Raw genomic sequence first — 14475 nt, 5'->3', positions numbered from 1 at the left:
AATTATAATTATTAAAACAATAATAAAAACTTAAAATCCAACAATTGTAGCTTTGTTGTGTTATGTTTTGAATACTTTAAAATGATAAAAAAAAAAACTTTAATTTCAAACGAAAATAGCTGAATAAATGTACACATAGGCACACCATATTAGGAGAAATTAGCACGTTTAAAAATAGTAATACTAAAACTTTTCTTTGGAAATCGAATATTTTAGCTCATTGAACATAATGAAAGGCCTAACCATCTACATACATATATGTACTAGAATTCTTGTTCTTTCCGGACATTATACCGTTGCTTTAACGCAAACACATAAGACAAATAATAGTCATTAACGATCATCGTTTATCATCGAGATGTCAGGACATTTGTATGAGAAAACTACTGTTAGAAAATATTGAGTACGAAAAATGACTAAAGATAAATTCCCATTAGTTATGCGACTCATTGAAAAAACACCTAATAAAACCAATCGACAATGTGGTAACGTCTCGATTTACCCGTTCGAAAATACATCTTCGTATCAGTTAAAATGACTGCAGAACCGTAAACAATGATTACAACGTTCCGGCTTGCATTTATTTTACTGTAATATTGCATAACATGTTGTATCAAGATGATAATAATGATATTGCCATTTATAATAACGTTGATTAGTCGAGTGCGATACGGCCGTTATGAGTTTTAAATAAATAATTAAAAGGTCAACATTGAACAACAACAGCGTATATCTGTTTACGTTGACCCTCCGGGAGTATTATATTAGTTAATAGATAAAAAACTTAAATCATTCAACGATTTAAAAATTTTTACTTCTTATTTAGATAATTTTAAATTATATTACATTTGCAGTAGGATTCGCGTCGATGAATCGAGCACATTTTTTTATTATAACCGTGTGACAACACATCGTTTCCGGCCCTATTTTTACTTTGTGACATTAAAATGCTTGTGATGATCAAATCGCTTTGCACCCGATTTGAGGATGATATCGACGACTACAGTGTTCACGTCGATCACGTCGATGAAAAAATGTAAACTATACCGGTTATATGATCCTCGTATAGAATTTAAGTGAGATCTTTTGTAGCGTAAATTTATATCGAATAAAACAGTTTTATTGCAGTCGACTTACTATTATTAGTCCGGATTGTTATCCCACCGACTCCACGTGACAATATATTAGTTCACAAAAAACAGATACTAATGTACATATAAATCACTAATAAAAAAACGTCGGTTATATCACTGAGGGGGAGGGACTAGTTGAAATAATTTTTTTTCGATTTTTTTTTCTTTTTTCTTGACTTTTATTTAACCTCGAAAAATAATGAAAACGTTTTTTTTTCTTCCCGCGGTTTAAATTCAATACACAACAAATGGAACGTTAATCGCGAACATGATAATGCACCACAGTAGAAGAAACGGAACGAAACGAAAAATTATAACCAATCGAAAAATGCGTTACGAGAAACTTTCACCGCGGTACGGGCACTAGGCTCAGAGAGACCATAGCGAAGGGCATGCGGCGTACCATTCACTGAGGAACGGTTTTTACGGTTATCCCGTTATTGAAGCCAATTGCCGCCGGAAGCGGTCGTGCGCGGTCGGCTCCGGTCGGAGACAACTTTCAAGGAACCCGCCAACGGTGATTTTTTTGTTTTATTCTCCTTTCCTCCGCCACCGTCGCCACGGCGTCCGACAATGGCCGACGGACTTTATGATAATAACATCTCTCCAGTTTTCCTAATCAAAGTTCGGATAAAAACTCGACATGTGATGATGAGCCTCGTCCGTCGACAATAATAACGTATTTACCGATTTATTATTATAAATAAAATAATAAAAAAAACAAAATTAAAACCGAAATTAATAAATTGTCAACGCTCGTAGATTAATATAGTAACAAATAAATAAATAGCTTATGTTACAGAAATAAATAAATAAATAATTGCTTAGTCTAAAACGAAGTAAGATTTATTTTTGTTAATTTTACGAAATAAAAACACACCAGGCTCCATTTATTTATTCGTTTATTTATATATTATTGTTATTTTTTCTCCCGACGAATAGATGCACGCTAGTACGCAAAACGCACATCGTTCGATACGTCGTACGTTACACACAGCGCCAGACATTAGTACTTGAACATTGATGCAGTTACGATCCCATCTCGACACGCGCGTCATCTACAGAAACAATAATAAAACCAGATACAGGTCCCGGTTTAATAAACGCGCACGTGATGAACGGAAACAAAACAAACTCGCACTTTGGATTAATAATATTTATTGCATCTGTTACGATGTTACGATTGCGTACGATTGCGTTCATCGCAGCGGTGTGCGTTAAAACCGTCAATATGAAAACATTGCCTTGTTCGACGCGCGAACGGTTTATCAAACTGGATACCGTTGATATTGCACTCACATTTTTGTCGTTCACGATGCAGCGAAACGCGTCTATAACGGACCCAGGATATCGTGTCCATATGGTTGAAACGGCATCTGGTCCGGTCGCAAATAATATCACGAGTACATTGTACTGGGCTGCATCCGGAAACCTGTCTAAAACTGAGTGTTTCATAAGTCCTATGCGACTCCTTATGCCGTTGACAGTTTTCAGCATATATTGTATTGGATATTACAGTGATAACAATAATTCGTGTTGAAATCAACGCGTTCTTTCCGGTCGATGTTCTTTTATGGATTCGACATTAATTAATATTACGCTTTAAGATTATAGGCTGTTCAATTCATGTACAAATTGTAATCATCGAACTTCAAAAATAGGCACATATGAGTAGTATTACGCGGACGGAAATTCGTATGGACACGAAAAGGTGTACAAATGTACCTGATACATTTCACAAACATAATAAAACTCTTACGAAATTGTTCTACTATAGGGTACATTATTTTTAAAACTTGAGTGTCGACCACCTGCAAACACTGAAATAATCTTTGTGTTAAAATATTGTGTAGTTTAAGAAAAATATACTTCACGATCATCACCAATACATGAAAAAATATTATTTTTGATAAATTGATTATATATTTATAAAAAAAAAAACTATAATGAATAAAAAATGTAAATAAATATTATATGTAAAAATTGAACTACTTGTTTAAATAATGCTGTATTTAAATTTCAAGAAATTACTTTCTAAGAAAAGATATTTTAAAACTATTTGTTAAAATATTATTTATTTAATTTGTGGTAGATAAATATAAAATTATTGTCAGTACAAAAAAAAAATTATATATAGAGCTTAGTCATACATATTTTAATAACTGAGCTTTGGAAACTCGTCTCACTTCGATCATCTCGGTGCAACCTAGCATTTTAATATTGTTTTAAATTTTAAAGTTGTTACAATAAATCATTGCGGTTGGGAAAATATTCTGAACGGAACTCGGTTTATAAAATATTTTAAAATAAAAATGAATAATATATTCGTAAAAACAATAATTCTTTTTCTAAAATGTAATTTTCAAATTTAATATATTAAACATAAAACTGAATATGATATGAATAACGTAATTATAGTTAAACGTTAAGCTTTTATAAAAATTAAAATAAATACCGAAAACAACGTAAAATCGAAATGGAAGGTTTTTGATGAGTTTTAGATACAGTTCGAATACAAAGCGATTAATCTTATAAAAATCGTACCAATCAACGTGTAAATTTAAACGCACAGACTATAATAAAGTTAGATTTCCAAATTTACATACGTATTCCCAATATTAATAAATAAGCTATATCATAAATTAAATATACAATAAGTTAATTTAATATATTTCGATAATATTTATGAGTATCATATTTATAACCAGACTATATTATTATGAAAATAAATAATAGCCTTTTTTTTAGTCTATACAACGAATTATAACATTAAAACAAATATATGTAGTTACGAAACTAATAAACTCGAATGAAAACGATAGCTAAATGGAAGAAATATAGTTGTTAGATATAAAAAAACAATTAAAACGCGTCCCGAGTACTTGGTAAATCATATTAACATAAACAATATTATAGGAATTCAATCGAATGACTTAGTAAGACGTACATGAAAAAAATAATCTTTATGATAATTATCACGGAACGTTATTTCTCCAATATTCCCATCTGAACGACTATAGATAATTTATTTACTACAAAATATAATATCAGTTTTTAAGTGCGCTGCCTTAACGCCAGAACGTTAAACATTGAATGGTCAAAACCATAATGATACTATCTACAGTTTTTATTTCGTTCGCAAATATATGTAACGCCACTAATTCGAATCTCGTATTCCCACTGTTGCTGCCATAAACTTGCCAAAAACACTTTCACATGCAACTGAACATTAATGATTGAAAACGATATAAATACAGTTACAGAATAATTGGTACAATTCATTATTTTTAATTCTTCAACTTTTGTCACCGGGTTAACACCATCAATTGTAGTGTTTTATTTCAATATAAATTCAATCCAATACAACTGCGTTTTTATACTGTAATTATTAATCAAATAAATTTGATATGTGTCAATGGTTATTATTTTTCGTTATATTAAATTCGTTTTAAATAAAAACCGTATAATAATTAATTCTAGAAAGTCTGTTATTATATAATACACGTTTAAATATTTCTATATTGATTGTAAATCGTTGTATGTATACTATATTGCGTACACTGATATTGCATAGTCGGAAAACCTTTACCCTTTAGTTACTTGAAACTTCATATAATGTGATTGTAAAATCTATCTCAACCATATGGATCGAATTATAAACTCTACAGGAATTTTATTTCTGAAAAGAGGTCTTATAATATGCACCAACTGGAATTTTATACGGCTTAGAGAAGAAATTATATACATTGTGAATTTCACTTGGGATGTTATTAATTAAATAACAATTATCTTAGACGTCCAGTTTTCGGTTGTTAATATAATATTGTATTCGTCGTTAGTCGATTTTCTCGGGTGTTATAATAATATTGTGTACGTGCGTTAAGCAAAAAAAAAAAACCATTTTTATTTTTCGTAGTGTTTGATGAAACATACGAAATTAAATACAATTTGAAAGGACGATAAACTTGCATAAACAATATTTTTACGTCAAAAAAATGTGTAATTACTCAAATCACCAACCCTCTAGTTTTTTATTACTTTAAAGTCAATGTGTATATACATATTAAAAAATATGTATGGCATGTTCTCGTTCTATATATTAATATTATTATGGTGTCGTCTTAACGAAAGACCAGTAAAATTTCAATAATAATAAATTCGATCATAGCGAAAACAACAAAAAAACTACTTGAAATCCGTTTTACCTATCGATCATATTACGCGTATTGCCGCCGGTTTAATAAATTAAACCATATTAGTTCTCGAACTATTAGAAATGGCACGTATTGTTTTTTTTAATTGTGCGTTAATATTACGAAAACGAAAACGAAAAGAATGTAAACGTTGCGCTAAACCTACCGGATCTGTTTTAATAGGTGACTAGAAATTCGGTCGGCATATAGTAATACCATTCGAGCAGTAGCGGTCGTTGGTTTGGTTTCAATCCGATCGGAAGTTAGAAGTCACTGCCGATGATATTTTAATTATTTAAAATCGGACAAGATTGGCATACGAATTTTAATTAAAAAATGCGAGTTCCGCGCAACGTTCATACGACGAACGGGGTGCAACGGCGCAACGGAAAAACACTCGCGATAAAAACAATACGTACATGTTTAATATAATACATCTGTGCTTCGGCGTGTAACGCGGTTTGCATAATTCATAATAAAAACCATTTTCTACAAAATAACGGTCTAATTTTATATCGCGGACTTGAACGTACGCGTAAGCGCTGTGCGGTGCATGTTAGAATTTAATGTATTCATTTTTTTTTCTTCTCCTTCCTAATAGTGTTATATCATTGCTCTGTACCTGCGTTGTAAGACCGGACATTTATTATCCGTGTACGCACATGGTAACGTAATGCGGCGCGAGAAACATAATTTTTATGCGCGGAAATCGTTATCATTATTACGTAGATCTTATTTATTTTCATTTTTCCAGCAAACGGATTAAGAAAAATTAACCAACACGATGCGTGCTAACACCGACGCTGTAAAGATGAACCGTTTCCCCACCACTCTGCCCGTTCGCTGCCTCAATAACTTGTATTATGTATTTACGTTTCGTTTTTGCATACACTTAGCGCGCGCCTGATTATATTGAAATGTTGACAAATCGTTTTATGCGTAGCCTAGCCGTTTTGACGTGACAAAAAAAATAAAAAAATACGTTTGATGGATTGCCCAACGTTATATTAAAAAAAAAAAAACATTTTTTTTTCCCCGATCACTGGTCCAGTTCGGTAATTTTCGTCGAAATACTGCACGGGGTTTTTTTTTTTAAATTATTTATTCTATGTACGTTTACGAGATGTACTTACGTTATTAATTGTTTTATTAACAAAGTCGGTCAAAAATTATTGAAACATAAATATCGTTATACCTAATACATTAGTACCTACATCACTTTTCAACAGATTATCGATGAAAACGAATATTTTTCAATGTCATTCACATTTTCCTAAAGCAACTCTGATCATTATTCACATAACGGTATACTACGCAGTGTTACAAAGTTTAGAATTTTTATTTAAACTAAAACGAAATTTGAAGAAGCATTAAATTAATTAACTACAAAAAGAACTGATAGTGTCTTTGAAAAATTATATGATTAAACATCGGCCGAAGAAAAGTAGACATAAGAAATGGCAAACATTCTGAAGTCTCCTTATTTTTGCACAGAATAATTGAATTGTTTAAATGTAAATAATAAAAACAAAATAAACGGATGACTAACACGTCGTAATAAATTTTCCGAAACAAGTTGAAATTAAACGGCACCAAACAATATTCGAATAAACGACCGCACCGAGAGTTTTATTTATTTTATCTCTTGTGACATGATCCATACTAAATGCAAATAAATTAAGTCTAAAGAATAAAAGCAATGATATTTTTGGATAAAATTGTTTTTAGTTTTTGTAGCATACAAGATAAATTCATTTCTTAACCTGATTTATTAAAATTGCGTCTATTTGTAGTTTTTTAAAAAAAAAAAAAAACATATATATATTTGAAATAATATTAATTTAGTCAAATACGCACATAATATTTTGCGTTTTGAAGTCATTAACTGCTTGATTTAAAGTGTCCGAATTATTAGTAAACATACAAAAAAATAATTTTTAAACAGACGCTTTATATACATATATATGAAAACAAAATAAATCATCATTTTGTTTTCTACATTAGTATAAAGAACAGTTGTAGAATATGTAAAATTATATTCTACTAGAAAAACTATACATATTTGAATTATTTTTTAAAATTATATATAGAATAGAATTTGAAACGTATCGAACTCAACATTTACCTGATGTAATGTTGATTTTATTTAGATAGAAAACAACATAATATAATTAAAAATCTAATCTCGTGCCACTTTGCATGAACACCATCACACTATTATATTATACATGTACATTTTCACGGCCTATTTCTATTTAAAAAATCAGGTATAAACATTTTTCTGTTTTTTTTATTTTTACATGTTATATTTTATGTATACTGTTGTTATTGAGAATATTAAATAATTTTCAAATATGATATTTAAATACTTAATAATACTTTGTTATTATAATAAGAGTATATCACGAAATAATTTTACTTCGATTTTCTCTCTAGTATAATACCTGACGATTGATCGGTGCGAAAAATAGTGCAGAAATGCTTAGTCTACGGTCATACTAGACCGGCATCGGCTGAATTAACGTTCGGTCGAACGCGGCCGAAAAAAACAAAATATATTATGATCATAAACTAATTAAAAACTTATAACTAAAGACCAGATATAATTGCGTTAAAAATATCTTAAAATTATACTAAAAAGATGCCAAAATTGTTGTATAAATATGTTAAAATTGCAATGAAAAATACATTAAAATTACATAGTAAAATCATATAAAATATATAATCATTAATTACTTATTTAAATAATATTATGGACATAAATATAATATTTACAAAATATATCATTTTTCTGAATTAGAATTTATAATTACATATATCTCTAAATAATTTAGAATAATAATAATAATAATTTAACACAATTATTGTGTTCATGAAAATTATATTGGCTGTTACCTAAAATATGTTTATATAATGAAAAAGTACGTTTAACATCTACACTTTTATCGGTACATATTCAAAATAATTTAAAAAATGTTGTGTCATATCTAAATTAACATTTTGATTTCCTGCCATAACTTCAGAGTAAGTTTTAATAGTTTAATATTTTTCATTTTTTCTCAGACATATTTTAATTTATCTTTAACTATTTTCTATTGGGATAGGGAATATTTATCAAAATATTTTCAATTTCACTAAATATGTTTAAACTATCAAATAATTGGCTATTTGATTCTTCTAAACTTGTGGGTTTTGAGGATACCTTAGATGAATTTAATTTGAAAAATGCTAAACTACATTTAACTATACGTAAACATTTTCTTCGCAGTTATATTTTTATTGTAAAATAACTTTAGAAATAATAAATTGTATATTTTATCACGTAAAGTATACAATAATTGTAATAATTGCAAATACTGCAATATCATTGAAAATTGCTAAAAATTGTTTTATTAAATTAAATAGGAAAACTGTAATTAATCCAATTCGTATACATATTTGAATAGATTTGATTTACTCAGTATCAATAAAAAAGTGCAATATCTATTAAATCTGGTCTATACGTATAACAATATAGCAATAGAGAGGTCGGATTGATAATTTCGTGTATCACTGTACTGGATCGTTGCAGAAATCTGGTAGTATTTAATTTTCATATTGTAATATTCCAATGGTTATGGCCAATATGATGATTATATTTTTTATGAAGCTGTTCAAAAATGACATTTGTAAATATTCCAACCGTATATATACCAAAAAATAACACAAACAACTGTAGAATAACAATTCATTCCCGTAATGTATTAATAACATAATTGAATTTATCATTATAAATTCCGTGTCGACCAACGCTAGAAAAATGTTATCCAAAATCGCACGACGATTAGTAAAGGTGTAATTAATACGTCTATTGTAATTGTCCCGTGATCGCTGATTCATTGCGCTTTAATCCTGAAAATCGCAACGTGTCCGGTCGTTATTTATCACCAAATGGCTGGTCGAACAGAAAGATTTATATTGTACGAGTACACCGTTTACAAATGGACTACTCGAGAGCGCGCTTCGGCAGATTGTATGAAATCAAGAAATCAATGCGATCCCGTGAAATTATTAATCGAAATGTAAAACTTTGAAAGTTCCATTTCGAAAACCATACTCAAATCTGCGACGCTTTTGTTATGGAATTAACGTACGACACGTTCACAAATATTTACAAGTCTATTTACTTCTTGTTGTAAGATTAAGATGATTAAGAATTAAATTATGCCAAGAAAAAACCAGAAAACGTGCGCGAACAGAGGAAAAACGTAAGATTTCTTGTTTAATTCACACATGAACGACACTATTTCACATTAAATACATTTCGTTTATGTTTTATACACAATTAGGTAAGGTTAGAACAGTAGGTTGAAATGCAAAATAGTGACTTTTTAACAAAAGTACGTACGCAGACGATTTGATTACAAAAAGGGAAAAGTCAATAAAATCGATAAAATACAATTTAAAAAATCCTAAGACAAAGATTCGTATCGTGGTTTGATTCCTATGTTCGTTAACATATTTTCACAATATTTTACCATTTATATCTGGTGCATTAGTCATAGATCGTGTTTTTCTATTGCTTAAATTTAAAGTACATTGTTTTGGTTTTTTTCTAATTTTCACGTTTTTTATACTTCCCATAGTATTTATGTTCCAAAATTATATGCGTCTGGACGCTTATTATACATCCCCGTGTTTAACACATTTCTAGTTTCGCTCGTATTTCAACGGAAGCGTGGACAGTAGAATATCAAAGTTTATTACGTTATCTCGTGTCATCGTGAAAGTATCATACTGTGTACGTATATCGATTTTCAACGAGCATCGTTCAACCAATTTTCGACTAAAAGAAATGTAGTTGTTTGCATTTAATCGTGATATTTATTTACATTCTTTTTTTCGCTCTAGTCCACATTAATTTTACCTTAACTATTGTAAGATAACTGAAATATGACCCTTTTAAAATATATTTTGTGATAAGTTTCTATTCTATATAAGGTTTTCAGAAGAAACTTTGAGCTTCTTTAGTTGCCAAAAAAATTGCAAAACGAATATAAATACACATTAAACGACCAATAACTCAATCTCTTCACTTAGAGTTTAAAATGTACACACAGACAAGATAAAGGAAAAGTCTCCGACAACACATAAATAAAGTTGGTCTTTTTGAATAAACAAAAACATAATACTGTTCTACTACTACTATTTGCTACTGAAAGAATGAATTTAACCACACGGTTTTAACTATAGATATCCCAAAACAGTCGTTGACATCATATTTTATTGTATAATTAAATACGATACGTTGTACCTAAGTATGATTAGAAATAATAAATTTATGTGTGATTAATTTTGATTAGTCATCACGAAAATAAAATATTTAAACAATCATTTTGGTATAGTCAATACATAATATTGTCATAAAGTAGATTTCGGTAGAATTATAACTGAAAAATTAAATTGAATTTCTTATTTGACAGAAAAATATTACGTTCTCATTTCGCTTTCGCTACGATTTCGCTTGAAAAGAAACGAGAAAATAAGTCAGTTCTCATATATTGTTAAATATTGTTATTGTAATTTTTGTTGATTTTTCCGGAAAAATCATGAGTCCCACTAAACAGGTTCATGTGGGTGGCCCGATATTAGAAATAAACGATCAAATACATAGTAATATGACAGCGAATATTTCACATTAAAATTTTCTAATAACTTTTATTATTATTATTATTATTATTATTATTAATCTTTTTTTTATTAAAAAATGTATTAAATCCAATCTGGGAATTTTTTTTCAATATATAATTTTAATATAAAATATTTTGTTCAAGTCGTGATAGCACCATGACGTTAACATTTATTTAGTATTATTTCATCACGGTTTGAAAAAGGTAGTTCTTATTATTATTCTATAGCAATTAAATTTTCTTTTAAATCATGTCGAATAAATTTAAATTTTGCTATTAAAATTTCGTAATGTATTATTTTCCTCTGTATACCTACCACGAAAAATCGCTAAGAGATTTGTTATCCGGTAAATTACTCTCATTTCAATATAATACTTATCAAAGTTAAAGTATGCAATATTTTTAGTTTAGTCGGTAAGAATTATAACGGTAAACAATCTTTTTAGAAAAAAAAATCGAGGAAGAATCTACAAAAAAATGGCATAAATAAAACTTATATTTAAAATGATAATAAAAAAAAAAAAATAATGGCGAGCTTTTTTCAATCTCTATAATCCCCACGTAACTATGCCATTGGGTCTAGTTAAACAAAGGTTCCATACGATACACAAATAGTGAATGTATAATTTATTATAACCCCATACAAACCGTATGAATTTAAATTATCAATTTGTTTTAATCATTTGGCTTGTAAAAGCTTTAAAAATCCTTTCGCAAAATGTATGCTATAATGATAACGCAACGCTGAAAAATGACTGAACAATTGTTCGTATATTTTTTTTTTTAAGTTACTTACAGATTATTCGGTAAAACATCCGGATGTCGTTGTTATGGTACATCGTGTTTGTAAAATATTATATTTTTGTACCATTAGCTTTAATGTAACAGAAAATACTATTTTTTATTGTAATTTGCCGTAAACATTTTTGGCGCAAAACAGTAGATACAAAACTAAACATTTAATGCCCTGTAAAAATCAACAGACTTCAATCGTAACACAAATACAGAAATAGACGTAATCGATTAGTACTTGTCATACATGACCTATAGGTGTGTACTGTTTACGAAAACGATCCACCAAACGTTTATTTTTGTGTATTGATCGGCTTAGATTATTTATATTATCGATAACCAAACAATATAACCATTTATTTTTAATGGTTACAAATTATCAATCACCTAAAATCAAATGTTATTACTAAAAATATAACCAAAACCGCAAAAATGACTTGTCTATAAAATAAAGTAACCTGGTTACATTTGGTTAAATGCGAAAACATGACTTATATGTTTAATAAACGTTATCTTATCAAATTTAATTGATAACGTTTAGACATAATTATTTTATTTTTATAAACGCTTTTTTATTTTTATTTATTTTTTTTTAATATTTTACTTTAATAAATTCATAAATTTAAATATTATATTTAGTATGAACTAACTTAATAAAAAGAGCTTTAGGATTTAATACGGAAAATAAATCTTTAACGAGAAGTTTATGTCATAATCCGTTTAATGAATATGAAAAGTGGTCTATCCATAAACAAAAATGTAAACAAAACGTAATAAAATAATAACAACAATGATATGATAAGTATTTAAATATGATATTGACGTACCTTATAGGTAAGTACAAAAGTTAAAATAGTACAAAAACTGAATTTTTAGTATTTACACTATTTATAAATTAACCGAAAGTTATTTTTACCATAAAATTAAGCGTGTGTTTGCAAAAACTGTATTGTATGTATAATTTATATAATACATTTACATTTACATTTTATAATAATATAAATTATATACATTTATATAATATAATATATCTTACCAAACAACAATTGTGTGTCTACTAATATAAATTTAAATTTAAAAAAATTTATGAAAGTTCATAACAATCACTAATTACTGTGTCACATGAGAAAAATATTTTTTTCTTAATATTTATTCTTATACTATATAATCTAGTAATTTAAACTATTTTATCTATTTACAAGTTACATTATTATTAAATATACCTTTTACAAAGATTTTCTTTTGGTTTCCAACAAGCCAGGTGCATTTGGTATATCAAATAATGTTGGTAAAACATTTGGTTTTAGTTTTTTTACACCATCCAGACGATGTTGTTCGAATTGACCTTCTTCGAAATGGATCTATTGGAATATGCAAAAAATATAAAATAATAAATAAGAACTATGTTCTAAAGAAAACGACAAAAAATATTAACATGACTAAATTGTATAAATACATTATGATTAAGGCTTTTTAAGTTTAATCTAATACTTACTTCACACAATTCAGATGAATTTGTAGGCTGCCATTTGTCACGGTGAAAATTTTGTATCCAAGTTTTTCGTCTTTTAGGGTCTCTTGGAAACTGAAAAAACAAAAACCTTTACAATGTGAATTTGAACAGTTTACCGCTGTACAAACACCAATCTTTGGTGATATATTATTCAAATTATATTCACGATAGGGTTTAAAAACTATACATATATATATCAAACTTAATTAGTTTGTAAATGTAAATAAAATAAAATGTGTTGGTGTGAATCATATAAATTTTTTAGTTTTACTAACGAAAACGTATCTGTAATATCTGTGTTCTGTATGTTTTGATAGTAATAATTGGTAATCATTTGTCACAAAATGGCGGACGATTATACCTGCTTCAATAGTGCCCTAGCGCAACTAGAGCCCAAATATTTGGAGTGCTAAAATTACGTAGTTCACACTAACCCCAAGTATCATATCTCAACTTAATCATTAAATGTACTATAGCAACACACATACACTAATATTTTAATTTATAAATATTAACAAGCATAAATTGTAACATACCTATAAATTTCATTATATTATATTTTATTCAGGTCATACAATAATAATAAATACACAAATTAAAAAAATATTATACAATATCTACACTAGTATTATCTTGCGATAACTAGTGGAATATTTTTCAAGTATTTCTGACGATGTAATAAACTAATAGCCATAAACAATTCATCTTTCTGATAAATACATCAAATAAAACTAAATGAAATAAAAACGCTATTTTTTCACACAATTTTTCAATTACTAATTCTTTAACTAGGGGTGCTAAATTTGAGCTTGGAGGAGCTATAGCACCCCTAAGCACCCCTCAAATTGCGCCTATGGTAATGATATCAATAATTTCCGATTAACAACCAATTACACGTAACGTCACATGAATATTATTCAGAATAATAAAATGAAAGTGTCTGAAAATAATTGATATCACTAATACGTATTGAACAACCTTATAACTATAAGTGAGAATTTCAACTCAATTTAATGATTCAATTGACTTGGTTCATTCCAATGATTTGATTCAGTGAGTCAACTACTAATTCAATAAGTTCTTATCAACTATATGTTTAATTTAATAATAATGAATCACTTATTCAGTGAATTATATAGTTCAATTGACCAAGTCACAAGTCATGAGCTGACAAA

The 14475-nt window shown here is 28.3% G+C and overlaps 2 protein-coding genes across 2 annotated transcripts in view; both read right to left on the bottom strand.

Moving 5' to 3' along the window:
- The window catches only part of LOC112693707 (lutropin-choriogonadotropic hormone receptor), a 113781-nt gene extending 112247 nt beyond the window's left edge, over positions 1-1534 (bottom strand). Inside the window, exon 1 of the mRNA XM_025568900.1 lies at positions 1138-1534. The gene's annotated coding sequence lies outside the window, so the exon portion shown is untranslated. The remainder of the gene's footprint in view (positions 1-1137) is intronic.
- Positions 1535-12989: 11455 nt separating this feature from the next.
- Positions 12990-13746, bottom strand: LOC112692854 (THAP domain-containing protein 2-like). The gene is given in 3 exon segments (XM_025567673.1): positions 12990-13148; positions 13283-13372; positions 13735-13746. Coding segments are annotated over 3 exon segments (261 nt in total).
- Positions 13747-14475: the final 729 nt, after the last annotated feature.

Source organism: Sipha flava, unplaced genomic scaffold, assembly GCF_003268045.1.
Source record: "Sipha flava isolate LNK unplaced genomic scaffold, YSA_version1 117_pilon_pilon, whole genome shotgun sequence".
NCBI classification, from domain to species: Eukaryota; Metazoa; Arthropoda; class Insecta; order Hemiptera; family Aphididae; genus Sipha; species Sipha flava.
This window is presented reverse-complemented; position numbering and strand designations above follow the sequence as displayed.